The sequence below is a fragment of the Zeugodacus cucurbitae genome, chromosome 2, assembly GCF_028554725.1.
Source record: "Zeugodacus cucurbitae isolate PBARC_wt_2022May chromosome 2, idZeuCucr1.2, whole genome shotgun sequence".
In the NCBI taxonomy this organism is placed as follows: Eukaryota; Metazoa; Arthropoda; class Insecta; order Diptera; family Tephritidae; genus Zeugodacus; species Zeugodacus cucurbitae.
In genome coordinates this window covers 80,472,257-80,486,697 of record NC_071667.1, presented here as the reverse complement: position 1 = coordinate 80,486,697, position 14,441 = coordinate 80,472,257, and the positions used below count along the sequence as shown (strand labels likewise).

General features: G+C 35.1%; 3 protein-coding genes across 3 annotated transcripts; all 3 read right to left on the bottom strand.

Moving 5' to 3' along the window:
- Positions 1–6,279: 6,279 nt before the first annotated feature.
- LOC105220662 (larval cuticle protein A2B-like) lies at positions 6,280–7,188 on the bottom strand. Its single transcript, XM_011197103.3, has 2 exons — positions 7,043–7,188; positions 6,280–6,961 (listed from the first exon to the last, which is right to left on the bottom strand). Exons 1-2 carry the CDS (start codon positions 7,052–7,054, stop codon positions 6,371–6,373), a joined length of 603 nt encoding a protein of 200 aa, XP_011195405.2. The 5' UTR covers positions 7,055–7,188; the 3' UTR covers positions 6,280–6,370.
- A 2,376-nt stretch (positions 7,189–9,564) lies between these two features.
- On the bottom strand, positions 9,565–10,506 carry LOC105220661 (larval cuticle protein A2B-like). Its single transcript, XM_011197102.2, has 2 exons — positions 10,372–10,506; positions 9,565–10,285 (listed from the first exon to the last, which is right to left on the bottom strand). Exons 1-2 carry the CDS (start codon positions 10,381–10,383, stop codon positions 9,653–9,655), a joined length of 645 nt encoding a protein of 214 aa, XP_011195404.2. The 5' UTR covers positions 10,384–10,506; the 3' UTR covers positions 9,565–9,652.
- A 1,724-nt stretch (positions 10,507–12,230) lies between these two features.
- On the bottom strand, positions 12,231–13,876 carry LOC128921865 (larval cuticle protein A2B-like). The gene is made up of 2 exons (XM_054230599.1): positions 13,001–13,876; positions 12,231–12,913 (listed from the first exon to the last, which is right to left on the bottom strand). Exons 1-2 carry the CDS (start codon positions 13,085–13,087, stop codon positions 12,359–12,361), a joined length of 642 nt encoding a protein of 213 aa, XP_054086574.1. The 5' UTR covers positions 13,088–13,876; the 3' UTR covers positions 12,231–12,358.
- Positions 13,877–14,441: the final 565 nt, after the last annotated feature.

Genomic DNA, 14,441 nt, shown 5'->3' with positions numbered 1-14,441 from the left:
TTACAGCGAGACCTTGTTTAGTTGTTCATAAAATTGGTATTGTTGTCTTTAACTGTACTTTATACGTAGTATTAAAGAAGCAATAAAAGCCCTACGTCCAAGGAACTATATATTTAATAGAGAAGTAAAAAAGTAAAGGAAACATGAAATAATAGACGAAACCTGATTAGTATTTCACGAAAGTGGTATAAAGAGGTTCTCTTAAATTTAGATCCTTTTATCTGACAGCTTTTCGCTGGATATTTTGCAGCAACCGCCTGATAAGTGCCATCTGACATTTCATTAATTTGACTGCCATTTTTGGTCTGACATCTGATATCTATCAGTTAAGTATAAGTAAATTCTTCACTAGTCTCCCGGTCCACTTAGGCTTAATGCTTACGATGGCGATTCGGCTCGGCTATAAAAAAAGACACAACTTTCATTCAAGGATGTGGCCTAAAAAAAATTGGTTGGTTATTAACAGACGACGATCCAGTTTAGTTGTCATCGCGATTATTCAACGGGAGGCCCAGGAAACGAGCTGTTATGATGGGGTCAGAACTTAAGGAGATGGCAATTAGGGTTCCTTGCGCATTTAAATAAACGATTAGCGTCATGCGGGGACTCATTTCATGCCAGACATGTATTCGGTATGTCGGGTTTATTGTGGATAAGTAGAAGCTCAACCTGGTGCAGTATCCAGAGTGAGGTTGCGCGAGAGTCATTCCGATTTCGCGAGGCAACTCGACCACATCGTTTGCAGTGGTTTCTGTATAATGATTTTTGTTTTCTAGTGCGCTTTATGCCGAATATATGGGTCATATTGTATGTTGTCTTAACAAAATTACATGAATAAATTGTGGTGTTATAGCTGTTCGATTACACACAACTTAGCTCTTCCTTAAATATGTATAAGATTAGTAGAAATATATACAAATGTGTGGATCAGTGTTGAAGTATTCTGATATTTTCATGAAATTTTGCAATATTCTTTATATTATTATACGTATATTAATACTAAGATTTCTTATAATGCGAGTAAACTACATACATATTTTAAGAAATTAAGATAATAAATTAACTATATTAAGTATTGTTAAAAATATGCTACGTCTGTAAAAATAAATTCACACACCTATTCCAAATCATCTAATAATAATTTACCCTCCCATTCAAGTACACAAGCGTTTCAACTAAAATGCAGTTGTCCAGTTCTTAATTAATTTTAGCCGCTCCCTTTTGGAAATTAATCAAAAAGAATTCAATACCACCTGCATAAAGCATAAAGAGGAAGTCATGGGGTGGCGTGAATCGAATTGAAGCTTTAAATTTGATTTTATAAAAAATGAAACTGTGCACACGTTTTATCTTTCCCTTCCTATTTGCCTTAAGACACACTAACTTTGGCATGAAAAAATTCGATTCAGGTAAAGCGTCAGCGTCTACAAAATTATGTCCGATAATAGGCATATTAAAGCCAATTAAAAATAAATAATTTGTGCTTATATTGTACACACCGACAAACATACAGAAACTGCTAGATATTTCAGCAAATAACAATTAACAAGGCGGCTCTAAAGGTGATCTTATTATTGTTAATTGTTTTTCTTAATTCCAAATAAAAATACACATAATTAATATACGAGCAATTCAACTATTTTATTATACACGAATGGTGTGTTTGTATGTTTGTCGACCACAGCGACCACCATTCTTAAACAATTTAGATTGTTAATGCATTTGAAAATGCTGCTATTTATAACTTTAATTATTATTTATTTATAGGCTTCACTAGGCGGTCTAAATATCTTATTATCGTTTCGTGAGAAGACAACCTAAAAATCAAATTAACAGAAAAACAATAAATTATTATCACTTTTTATTGCATACACATATACATATGTACATGTATTATATATACAAGTTAATAAGCTTAAGTTGTCAGAAATGCATTTCATTTATAAATTTAATTATTTCAATTATTGTTCGAATGTACTTACGTTTGTTAGATTTTTGCACCGATAACAATTGGATGACAAAAGACAATATATGATACGCGATACTCCCCCCTGCGTGTGAATGCACATATTCAATACTATAGGGTGGCTCGTATATAAGGTTCTCAAATAAGTTTCTCTTTATTTATTTTTGAAAACTAGATTGGAATTATTTTAGAAATCAAATTCTCAAAATAAATAATGTTTATGGAACGTATGGTCTCGAAGATCGAACAGGTTTCAAAACTAGAAATTATTAGTGAATGCGATTTCATTGGTCAAAATATCTTTTCAAAACAGAAACTGGGTTAAATAGCATAGTAAGTTAATTGATTCTTATACGCAAGCCTTCCCTTAAGACTGTTTATGCAATAATTTCTATCATTAAGTTGGTATTTGGTTTATTTCCGTAAAGTTCTCGGGTAACAAGTTAGTGTAGACTTCTTATTCGGAAGATTGAGGCTTTTAAATTGAGTATCTCAGACGGTTTCTTAAAGTATTCCAGCATGTTTTATGTGGTAGCATAAGTTTAGTTCGAGAAAACACGGGCTTCTTGCCTTAAGGGTCTATACCAGTGTAACCTATGAAAAATTAGGCGATGTTTCGAATTTTTTTTACATAATAAGGTATATTTTCAGCTATATTTTAAGATTTTGTTTACAAAAATATTGAAAAATAACGGAGTTATGTGCTGTCTTGGGAGGTACCAAAAAAAAATTTCTCCAACTGCTGACATGATTCCGGCGAATGAGTAGCTGAAACAAAAAAATTAAAAAAGAGTATTAAAGTTGAAGATATTTTCTATACAATGACCTACGAGTTTAGAAGAATATCAAAAATTAACAAAATGGCGTAGTTCTGAAAAAAAATTTCGTTTTTTTAGATAAAAAATTGGTCGTTTTCCGAATGCCAAATTGACAATTTTCAACAAATCAAAAAGTTCATAGGTCATTGTATAGTAAATATAAGAAGAACATTCAATTTAAATATGCAGTCGATCGGTCAATTTCTCGTTGAGTTATGATGTCATCAGTTTTGATTATTTTTGATATTGCGGCTTATGCCTGCGAGCGGTCGCTCTTTAGAACACTGCCATTCAAAAACTGCTCAAGATACGACCTTGCCGCTTCCACAAGATATTTTTGAATATATTAATTATCGAATAAGCAAAAAATAAAAAAATCGATTTTTGAAAATGTCACACTGGTATAGCCCCTTAAAGATATTTAATGAAGACTTACCGAAATTTTTTAAGAAAAATATTTCAAACTCGAGTCTTCAAGTAAATGCGTTCACGTTGACTGCATAACTTCTAGGAGGATCATCTGAAGTGAAAATAAAATATACTTGTTTAGTTAAGAAAAATATTAAAAGATTTCTTACAAAGGTTTTTACATAAAAATAATTTTGAAAAAATTTCGCGATATTTTTTTTTTTAATTTTTTTTTAAATGAAACAAATCTTCGTCCAAGTCCTTAAGTTGCATTTTGAACATCTGTCTAAAATATCACCAAGATCGATTGAATAGTTGACGATAAATCTTGACAATCGACTATGAAAACACAGTTTTGAGAAAAAAACAGGATGAAAGTTTAATGCGTAAAGCTACCCCGGATCGCAGACCTTTATTAGACTGTATCTCCAAAACTATTGCTCGGATCGTATTGATTTTAGAACAATAATCTAAAGATGTTATAAAATTTAAATTATTAATAAAAAACACGTTTCTTTTTTCCGTGAAACCCATGTTACACCTTGAAAGAATTCGCCGAAATGAAATGAAGTTATAATATTTTTAAGCAAGGATTTCTCTTGTATACTGGCTGTTATTCGTTAAATGCAGATCGTACTCACCTGAAATAAATTTTAGTAATTTTGAATCATTTATTAAAAAACACTTCTCATATAAACCACCCTGTATATATTACTGCTATTATTATCAACTAAAATGTACGAATATGGGACATAAAATGAAGCATTAAGAATTTCGAACCGGAAATATGCGAATCACGTCGCCTTATTGCACTGAAAACCTGTAAATTAATTATACATGTGTACAGACATATTATATACGATTATATTAATACAATAGCGTAAAAATGTACAAACATAATATTATTTAATAAATAAAAAATCTCACGAAATCCAGCAACCGTCCATTCAATCGCATTTGTGTTTTAATGAGAACTTTTCGATTTCATTAGCCAAATATTGGTGGCATTAAAGCAACAATTACTCCACCGCATGTTAACCACGGTGCTACTACACATGCAAACATACATATTTGCAGGTGTACATATGTACAAGCGCTCAAATGACGAGCGAATATTAGTACATAAGTATATATGTATCTAACAATTAGGAAATTCCGTTTGCAAGAGGAATTTCAATGTCATGTTCGCGCTACAATTTTCAACGCATTCGCCGTCGCATGCCCGGCCAATTTTTCAAAGCTTTCAGTGTAAACACCACAAACGTGATTTGCGCTAAGTCTGCGCACCGCGTCCGCATGTGCCGTATGGCGTTCAAATTGTAGCAGACGTAATCGCTTAATGCATTTAACGCCCGTTCATTGGCTGGTTTGCTGTTGGTTTCGTTCGCCGGCGCTGGCAGACAAGTGCTTGGCGCCAACAACTGAATCAAATGGCCAAAATTATTAAATGGCTCAATTAAATAGTATCTCATGTGGGCAAATAATATGCAAACACAAATAGAGGAAAATGGCTACCCTGTAGGAAATTTCTATGATCTGTCATATAAGCTTGATCGAAAATTTTATATATTGAAATATGTAGAAAACATTTAATAAATCCATTAATAATAGCGATTCCAGTAAACTCGATTTCTAACTTAATTTTTTTTTGTACCAATGGGCTCATTCTCACGAATAAAATCGTTTTGGTCCAATGAGAAAAATTGATTTTCATCCAATTCCCTGAGAAAATTTGATTTTTTGGAATAAAAAATTATTTTAATTTAGTTTAAAATTTTTTGTATATATATGTCCTAATGGGTCCTTATATAAAACTAAGCACCAGCGTTAGAATCGACATTCTCATTGCTATACAAACAATATGGACTTGTAATAACGTTGGCTGATGATTCGGTAATTTTGTTTTACCGGCAAAGCTTATTCCGGCTTTTGTCTAGAAAACAAACGCTGTTATCACGGATATGGTTCATAGTACAGTCTTTTGAAGAACTGTAAGTGACCATATGGTAAAACACGCGCTCAATGACGCGTTTAGAAATGTTTATAATTGAATTTGAGAAAACCCCCGCGGTTTTCCATTAACATATTTTTCCTTTTTTTCTGTCTTTAATCTTCGACTTTGTCTAGTGAGCAGCACCTTTGTGGTAATTTGTAGGCATTTTTAAGACATTCGTCCAGAGTTGGGATTACATATTTATAACTTTATAGTTTTATCATTGAGCTAGATATTACGTACCTTTTAAAATAAGCGCCTGTTTTTAGAATGATTGTATTCTATCTCAATAAACATAAAAGAAAAAAAGATCGTTAGAATATATTCAAGTTTATGTGTATAGATAAGAGAAGTTATATTATTTTATAGAATTCAATAAAATATTTTAGTGGAACAAATTAAGTCGAATTCTAATTATTTGTAACCATTTTTTTTTTTTAATAATAAGAATAATATATTTTTCATTCTCTTTATGTCACCTGTGATCTTCTAATTCTGATTACCATAATCATGCCATACTTTATTAAATTGAATTCTACCTTAATAAACGGTTGGTTTTCACGGAACTTCGTGAAAATGCTTTTGGTTCGGTTCATGTATAATTAATGCCGGGAAAATCTTTTACATAATTCAAGTGCTTCAAACGACCTGGTTAACCAACCTTTTAAAATTGCTTAACTGATCCTAAACACCTTCTTTGTAAGCCAAGTACAGCTATTTAACTTCAACTGATACTCCCAAAGATCTACACTATTTTCATATCGCTATCAAACAGGGAAGTCTTGTATAGGACTATTTTATTTAATGACCAGATGAGATATCAAATACAGATGTCTAAGATTATGTTATATCTAGATGGCAAAATGCATAAAATGATCTCAGGAAGTCAGATACGTAATTTCAGTTTCTGGATCAAGCACTTTTGTCAAAATAAATAGATTTCGATGTTGTTGTTTCTAATTTTGTGGTTCATGCAATTCAGTATCACATTAGATGGATTTTGGTTTAATAAAAATATACTGAAAATTAATCCTTCTGAATTATAACAACGCATATTATTTTTATAGTTCCTCAAAGTTTATTATCGGAATAAATAGCAATACTGAATATATATGTACATTAACAACATTTTACTAATTTAAGAACATTATATTAATCCTTCCTGATCATTCTAATGAAAATGAATTAATGATGGTACACAGCTGGAGCAGGGTAAGATGCGTAATGAGCGGCTGGTGCAGAGTAATGAGCCACTGGAGCGGCATAGTGGGCCTGAGGAGCAGCATAGTGAGCAACTGGGGCTACAGTCTTGACAACAGCTGGGGCAGAGTAGTGGGCAACTGGAGCTGAGTAGTGGGCGACTGGAGCAACGGTCTTGACTACAGCTGGGGCAGCATAGTGAGCAACTGGAGCAACAGCAACAGATTTCACAAGAGGTTCGCGGCTCACGACAGCGTTGAAACCATTGACATCATCGGAAGTGTATTGGACAGTGCGTTTGTAACCATCAGCATCGATTAGGGAGTATTCACCGCGGACAACATCTCCATCACGTTCCTCCACTTGGCTCTTGGAGTCACCAGTCACTTTGTCATCAACGCCATAAGAGAAATTGTATTGAGGATGAGAATCGTATTCCTCTGATTTCACAAGGACCTTTTGAGCGACGGCCACAGGTGCTGCGTGCACGGCGACGGCTGGTGCGGAGTGGTATACTGGAGCATCTGGTATGTAACCAGCGCTGGCCACGGCGACGAAGGCGAATGCGAATACAAACTAAAAAGAAACAAAGAAATTCAAAATTATTAGCTCACAATTAGAGCAGGTTATTTTATTGGTAACCGAGCGTCAATTTACCTTGAATGCCATTTTTGAAAATATGCTTATTGGTGTTGGAACTCAGGTGGGTTCTTTGTCTCTGAGATTGCAAGAAGTGAATGATATGAAGTAGCCGTCAGCGCACCAATTTATACTCTACACCTGTTGGGCTAATCATTGAAAATTTCTTTTGTTAAAATCTGGTTTATTTGCCGGTCAATTTTCTGTGCTAAAACAATAAGAAACAACTGGCGCAATATGCGTATGTAGACGCTTAATCTGCTCAACGTTATGAAATATATGAAAGTTAATTGTTTATTCGAAAATGTAAGGCCACACACGTGTTTGATGAAATAATCATTCCCATGTGCGTGTATATTGACAAGCAAGTGCAGGTATTTGCTCATACGTAACTAAGCTTGTTTTATGGATTTCAGTAGTTCAGTTTTTGAGTTATGACACTTACATATGACACTTTATATCTCAAAAATAGTACATAATTACCATATGCCTTCAAAAGTATTATGGGCCCATTCTCTCCATACTCGAATAATCCCAACACAAAGTTAAGGTCCAATTGATAGCGTAAGAGTAAGATAGAGTAACGACAATAGTAAAAGAACAGTAAGGCTATTTGGAAAGGTTATCTCGTTTAAAGTCCATCACTCAAACGAATCTGAATGGAAAACGATTTTTGGAGGTTTGGGATGATACAATTATTTTTATTATTTTGCTATATTTTTTCCGCTCTTTTGACATTTCTCTTCAGTAGTTTGCCATTTCATCTTGGAAAGATATACGATCCAACAACCAGTTGAAATTATTAAAATTTACTTCCGTTATTCGAAGTCAGTGGCCTCAACTTTAAGAGAGCTACGTCTAATTTATGATCGTCATAATCGTCCTGTCAGATCAACGATTGCGCGTCCAGTGGAAAAATTTGAATCCATAAGCACAATGCAAAATGTTCCCGTGCCAGTGAGACAAAAAAGTACCCGAAGTGTCGAGAATATTGCTGCCTCTAGCGCAATTATTGAGGAATACCCAACTCAGTCTCTCCCGTTCTCAAGCGTTGGGTATCTCTGCGATGTCGTTGTGGCGAATTTTGCGAAAAAATCTTGGTCTACATCCTTACAAGATCAAATGGACGCAAAAACTGAAGCCGCTTGACCACTCACTCTTTGAAAATGATCTGAATTTTCATCGAAGTGTCATGTTCAGTGATGTGGCTCATTTCAGGCTGAAAGGCTTGGTCAACAAGCAAAATATGCGCTATTGGTCAGGCACGTACTCCATGATGATCAAAACCGGAATAGGAATCGCTACGATATTTTTGGCCCGAATTAATGATATGGACTTGGACAATATGTGGTTCAAATTGTACCGCGCCACAAGCCACACAACGAAGGTCATAATCGATTTATTGAAAACCAAGTTTGGTGAACTGTTATCTTACGAAATGGTCCAGTCTATTGGCCACCTCAGTTGTGCGATTTGACGTGATTAAACTATTTCCTGTGGGACTATGTCAAGTCTATGGTCTATACCAACAAGCCAGCGACGACTGATGAACGAATATCGAACGTGAAATTGATTCAATTTATCAGCCGATTTATGCTTAAAAACCTAAATTGGGCCTGGACTTTGGCAAGCGTGCCCTTGGTGGCCATACAAATGAAATCAAGTTCCATACATAATGGCATCGAACGTACATTCACTGGAATAAGGAATTTCATTGACATCCCAAACTGTTTTTGTTTTATTTAAAAAAACTTGTAGCGCTCTTATAGAAACCCCCTTTATATTCCACCAGATACTCCCAAATCAAATCAAATATGATTTCCGTTTTTATTTCTTTCAACCGAATATAAGCTCTCTAACATAAAATACTTTTTTGTTTTACTGAAATTTATTGATTGATTGAATTTATAAATATTTATATGGTCAAGGACTGTCAACACAAATGACGACTATCAGTAAAAACATTTTCTATAATAAATTGACAATTTGCATACGCCTTTAATTCAATATATAGTGAGTGTAAATGTCTGGCAACACCAGACTTAAGTTCTGTCTAAGTTATCAGTTTGAAAAATGGCGATTTATTTGTCAAAATAGACTCTCCTTTTACTCTATAGATTTAAACAAGCGATGACCTAATTTCTTTAAACCGTCTGAACAATACGTTATCTGATATCTGCATATTTAGTAGATCATAACCTCTTTATTGAACAAAAATGTCTGTTCTGTGATTGATTTTTCATGTTTCTTCACATGGAGCCAAATCTGAACAAATACCGTGAACTGGACAGCAGTTCGTAGCATAATTCGACCTAATGGCTGGGCTACGACAAATGAGGTCGATTTTTCAGCAGTTGGCATCGAATCGACTCAATAATTCGGATCATACTTAATAAAAGAATCAATCGATTTAAGATACAGACTAGTCTTAGACTGGAAAATTTTCGATCTTGTATGCACTACGACCTAAATATTGTATACCTAATTATTTTAAACTTGTGTGGTAATATAAAACACATATTTTAATTAGTTTATAATTTTCGTTTAATATCGGAAACAATCAGGATTTTCATAAATAAGAACAGCATCGGCTAAAACAATCTATAACATATGGACTTTTATAATTATTTAATGGTGGTATACTGAGGGGGCGGCGTAGGAAGTGTAATGGGCAGCTGGGGCGGCATAGTGAGCCACTGGAGCACCGTAATGAGCAACTGGGGCAACAGTTTTGACTACAGCAGGGGCTGAGTAGTGAGCGACACGGGCCGAGTAATGGGCAACTGGAGCGGCGTAGTGAGCGACTGGGGCAACGGTCTTGACGACTGCTGGGGCAGCATAGTGAGCAACTGGAGCAACGGTCTTGACGACTGGAGCTACGGTCTTGACGACTGGAGCTACGGCAACAGCTTTTACAAGAGGTTCACGGTTGACGACAGCGTTGAAACCATTAATGGGATCAGCAGTGTATTGGACAGTGCGTTTGTAACCATCAGCGTCGATCAGGGAGTATTCACCATGAACAACATCACCATCACGTTCCTCCACTTGGCTCTTGGAATCACCGGTAATTTTGTCATCAACGCCATATGCGAATTTGTACTGAGGATGAGGATCGTATTCTTCCGATTTCACAACTACCTTTTGGGCTACGGCCACGGGAGCGGCGTGTACAGCGACGGCTGGTGCGGAGTGGTATACTGGAGCAACTGGTACATAACCAGCGCTGGCCACGGCGACGAAAGCGAGTGCGAATACGAACTGCAAAGATACAAATTAATTGTGTTATTGTTAATTGACAAACAATTAGATCAGGTTATTTTAGTCCCAGCAAGTGCCAAATTTACCTTGAATGCCATTTTTGGGATTGTGTGTGTTATAGTTTCGTAACTACAAGGCGGGTTCTTTCTTAAAGCGAATGCAAGAAGTGAATGATACCAACCATTAGTTCGCAGATCATTTTATACTGTTCAGCAATTCACATATTGGACAACAATTTCCTTTTCATGCGTGTAATTTAATTGAATATTAACACAGACACTGACACTGAGTACAATTACACACATATAAATAAAAGCATAATGACATGTGTGTGCATATTAAAGTTTTTTCTTTCACTCACACTCTTAAAAGCGGTACAATTAAATCAAGCACAGTAGTATGTGCTGCAGATAAAATGTCTTGGTCGGCTTTTACTAAAAACAAAAGATAGTTCAAAATTTTTAATTAACTCAATATCTTGCATACCATGTAGGAGAAGGTCGCTAAGCTTTGCTTGAAGAATGCCCTCTAAATAGAAATATATTTTAAAGTGATTGTAACCCTTAGGGGTTATCATATTGTCAATGTAGTCCCATACCAAAAAGAGTTTATGTAACTAGTCGACAAATCAAACCCTTCAAATTGATTTCACATTTAATGTAATAGTGCTTGAGTACTTTTGACACAACACTGGAATCATCAAGTGTTGGAATTGGTGTCAAGGCCGAGGGTCCAGCGATCAAAATAAGAAGATTTTATCTATTATACAAAACAAGCATCGTAGTTAAATTCAAAATCTAGGACTGTGAAGGGCTCAAAAATTTTGTTTTTCATAAATTGCTTCCTTACCATATCTAGTATGCGGTAGTAAAGTTAAAGGAGTAGTTCGAAGCGCTAAGTTGCCACCTGGAACTTTGAACGCGTTTTATTCAAAACTGTTTTTTTTTATTTTTCTCCATTGTATGTATCTCAAAACGACATGACCGAATGACTTGAAATTTGTAGGGTACACTCAGGACATGTAAAAGCATGAATTATTATCAATCAATAATTCCCAAAATGACCATTTTTTTTCAAAATTCACAATTTTTCTTTCAAATGTCCAATTTTTGGTATATTCATTTGGTAATAGTCCATTCGGAACATTATAAAGCTTACAGAATAAATCGCCGCTATATTTTTTGTTTCCCAGAATCCAATCAGCCGGAATCGTGGAGTCCATATTTATAGGCGTTGGTGTTTAGAACCCTGTAATGTTCAGCACACTATGTTTAGCTTAAAATTTATACTTTTAGGGACTAAAATCTTATATAATCAGGTAATATAGACATAGTTCATCTACTTAATAGATGCGAGCTATGCTTGTTAATATTATTGTCTAAATATTTACAGTTTCTCCAGCTTTGAAGCATCCAAGTAAAAATATTACATTATCGTTTAGAAAGAGCAGTGCGAACATTAATTCGACTATACCTTATATGGAATATGAATGAGGAATTATGGATGAAATATGAGGGGTATTTTTAAAATATAAACTCAAACATTCATATCGATTACTTTTATCATTTTGAAGTTCTATTGGAATTTTATCGGAGAATCTCATTGCCACATACAAGATTTAATTGATACAAGATTGAAATATAATTTCCGTTAAGGCTTTTTGCGACATAAATCATCATTGGAAAAGCGATCGCTACTATATCTTAAGAAGCATCTCTCATCTGAACAATGAAACGAATCTCACGCTCTTTAGTTTGACGATTACAGATCCACATATGTGGCATTAAACCATGGACTCTTTTATTCGAAATTTTATTAATTTCGGGATAATATAGTAGTTGTTTGAAATCTCAGAATATTAAAGTAAAAATCATATATGTATAAATATATATATACTTTCTTACCAGGTAAATATATTAGAAAACTGAAGTCAAATGCGAGTAAATAGTTTGAAATACAAGTAAGTTTTATTAATGCCATAAATGTATGATCGGTATATTTATAGAAAAAATATTAACAATTATCTTTTAATATCACATTGATCCATTTTCTCTCATTCAAATTCTTTATATCTTAATGATGATAGTTGACAACTGCGGGAGCAGCATAGGATGCGTAATGGGCAGCTGGAGCGGCATAGTGAGCCACTGGAGCAACAGTCTTGACTACAGCTGGGGCAGAGTAGTGAGCAACTGGAGCTGAGTAGTGGGCAACTGGAGCAACGGTCTTGACGACAGCTGGGGCAGCATAGTGAGCAACTGGAGCAACAGCAACAGATTTCACAAGAGGTTCGCGGCTCACGACAGCGTTGAAACCATTGACATCATCGGAAGTGTATTGGACAGTGCGTTTGTAACCATCAGCATCGATCAGGGAGTATTCACCACGGACAACATCACCATCACGTTCCTCCACTTGGCTCTTGGAATCACCGGTCACTTTATCATCAACGCCATAAGAGAAATTGTATTGAGGATGAGAATCGTATTCCTCTGATTTCACAACGACCTTTTGGGCGACGGCCACAGGTGCTGCGTGCACGGCGACGGCTGGTGCGGAGTGGTATACTGGGGCAACTGGTACGTAGCCAGCGCTAGCCACGGCAACGAAAGCGAGTGCGAATACAAACTGCAAATAAATAAATAGTTCCTGCTATTAGTGAGAACTTATTATGTAGAGGAGGAAAATTCGATCCTCCGTGAAGGATAAACGTACCTTGAATGCCATATTTGGAGATGTGGTAGTTCTTTGTCGAGATGATTTCACGAAGTGAATGATACCAAATACGAATTTGCAACCCATTTTATACGGTTTAACTTGTGGAGAATTTCTTTATTATTCAACACAATTAATTATAATTTTTCATTCGGATATCACATCCACCTCTTTTAATACGTATGTGTGTATATACTCATATACTCGTAAACAATATGTAGAATAGTGAGTGAGACAAAAGTTGAAACTACACCTTGACAGTTCAGTTCACTTTATTAGCGCGTTTAGAAACAAAAAAGTGAGCGTTAACTTGTTGCAACAATAAGCTTATCAGAGCGGGTTTGAATGATAAAAAAAGAGTATAGCATTCATTTCCAAGTACACTTAGGTTCATATTAATAGCAGTGCGTGTTGGGATCTATTTGAATGGATGAAAATGTGTCAGCTGTACGTTATGAGTACATGAGTATTAATTCTGGTTGGCTAAATGTTACTGTAACTCTTTTTACGAACACATTTTAATGAGACCTTTTTCATTATATATATACATATAGGCACTCAAAGCCCTAAACTGAAGGAACTTTTAATTTCCAAACAGTAAAGAAAACATGAAAGAATATAGAAATTATTGGTATTCCACGAAATTGCTGCCAAGTTGCTTAAACTTGAGAAAAAAATAAAACTTCTGACCTAGAAGGGTAGAAAGACGAAAAACCTGATTAATCCTGACGGATTGTAGTGGAACAAAATATTTCCGTACATTAAAAGAAGTCTCTCTGGATTGAATGAAAAGCGCGGTCCCCATCCCTCGAACAGCCTTGCCATTTATAAAAAATATGAAGGATATTACTCACGCATTCCTTTGAGATATCAATGTCAACCACCTTACGCAACTTGACTTTATAGTTTTTATAGTTCGCACCAGATATTTGATAGCGGAGATTTGGCAATCACTATATGAAATCTGCCATACCTTTGAAGCCACTAAGGTCTTAAAGTTACCATAGCGACTATTATAGAATCCAAAGGAAGACATTCTTGGAGTTTCACGATGTGTCAAAACATGATGTGTTATTATTAACAGATAAATAATTATTTAGTGGGGCTTGCTTACAAAGCTGACACTAATCGGGTCACTAAACTATGACTTACTCGGGCATCAGACCTTATGCTTATTTCTCGTAGCCAGTTTTGTTGGGTTTGCTAGATTTGTACTGCTACAATCATATTTCCATTTCATGGACATCATTTGTTCATTATTATATCATTGCTTAGGAATCAGCCAGTGTCACTTCTGAATTTTCTCGAACTTTGAACAGTTTGGCGCAATCTAGTATAAATTTTGTGTTTCCACCGATTAGAGATTCAATTACATGTTGACCAGCTTACTGTCATTTTTTTGGTGTAGCGATTAACTAACCCCTGATTTAAGTGGAAGTGA

What these genes read in the sequence shown, in the direction of transcription:
- LOC128921865 (XM_054230599.1), bottom strand. Translation starts at nt 13,087, where the DNA reads ATGGGTTGCAAATTCGTATTTGGTATCATTCACTTCGTGAAATCATCT. An exon ending in CTCCAAATATGGCATTCAAG is followed by an intron (nt 12,914 to 13,000) that starts GTACGTTTATCC and finishes ATTTATTTGCAG; the next exon opens with TTTGTATTCGCACTCGCTTT.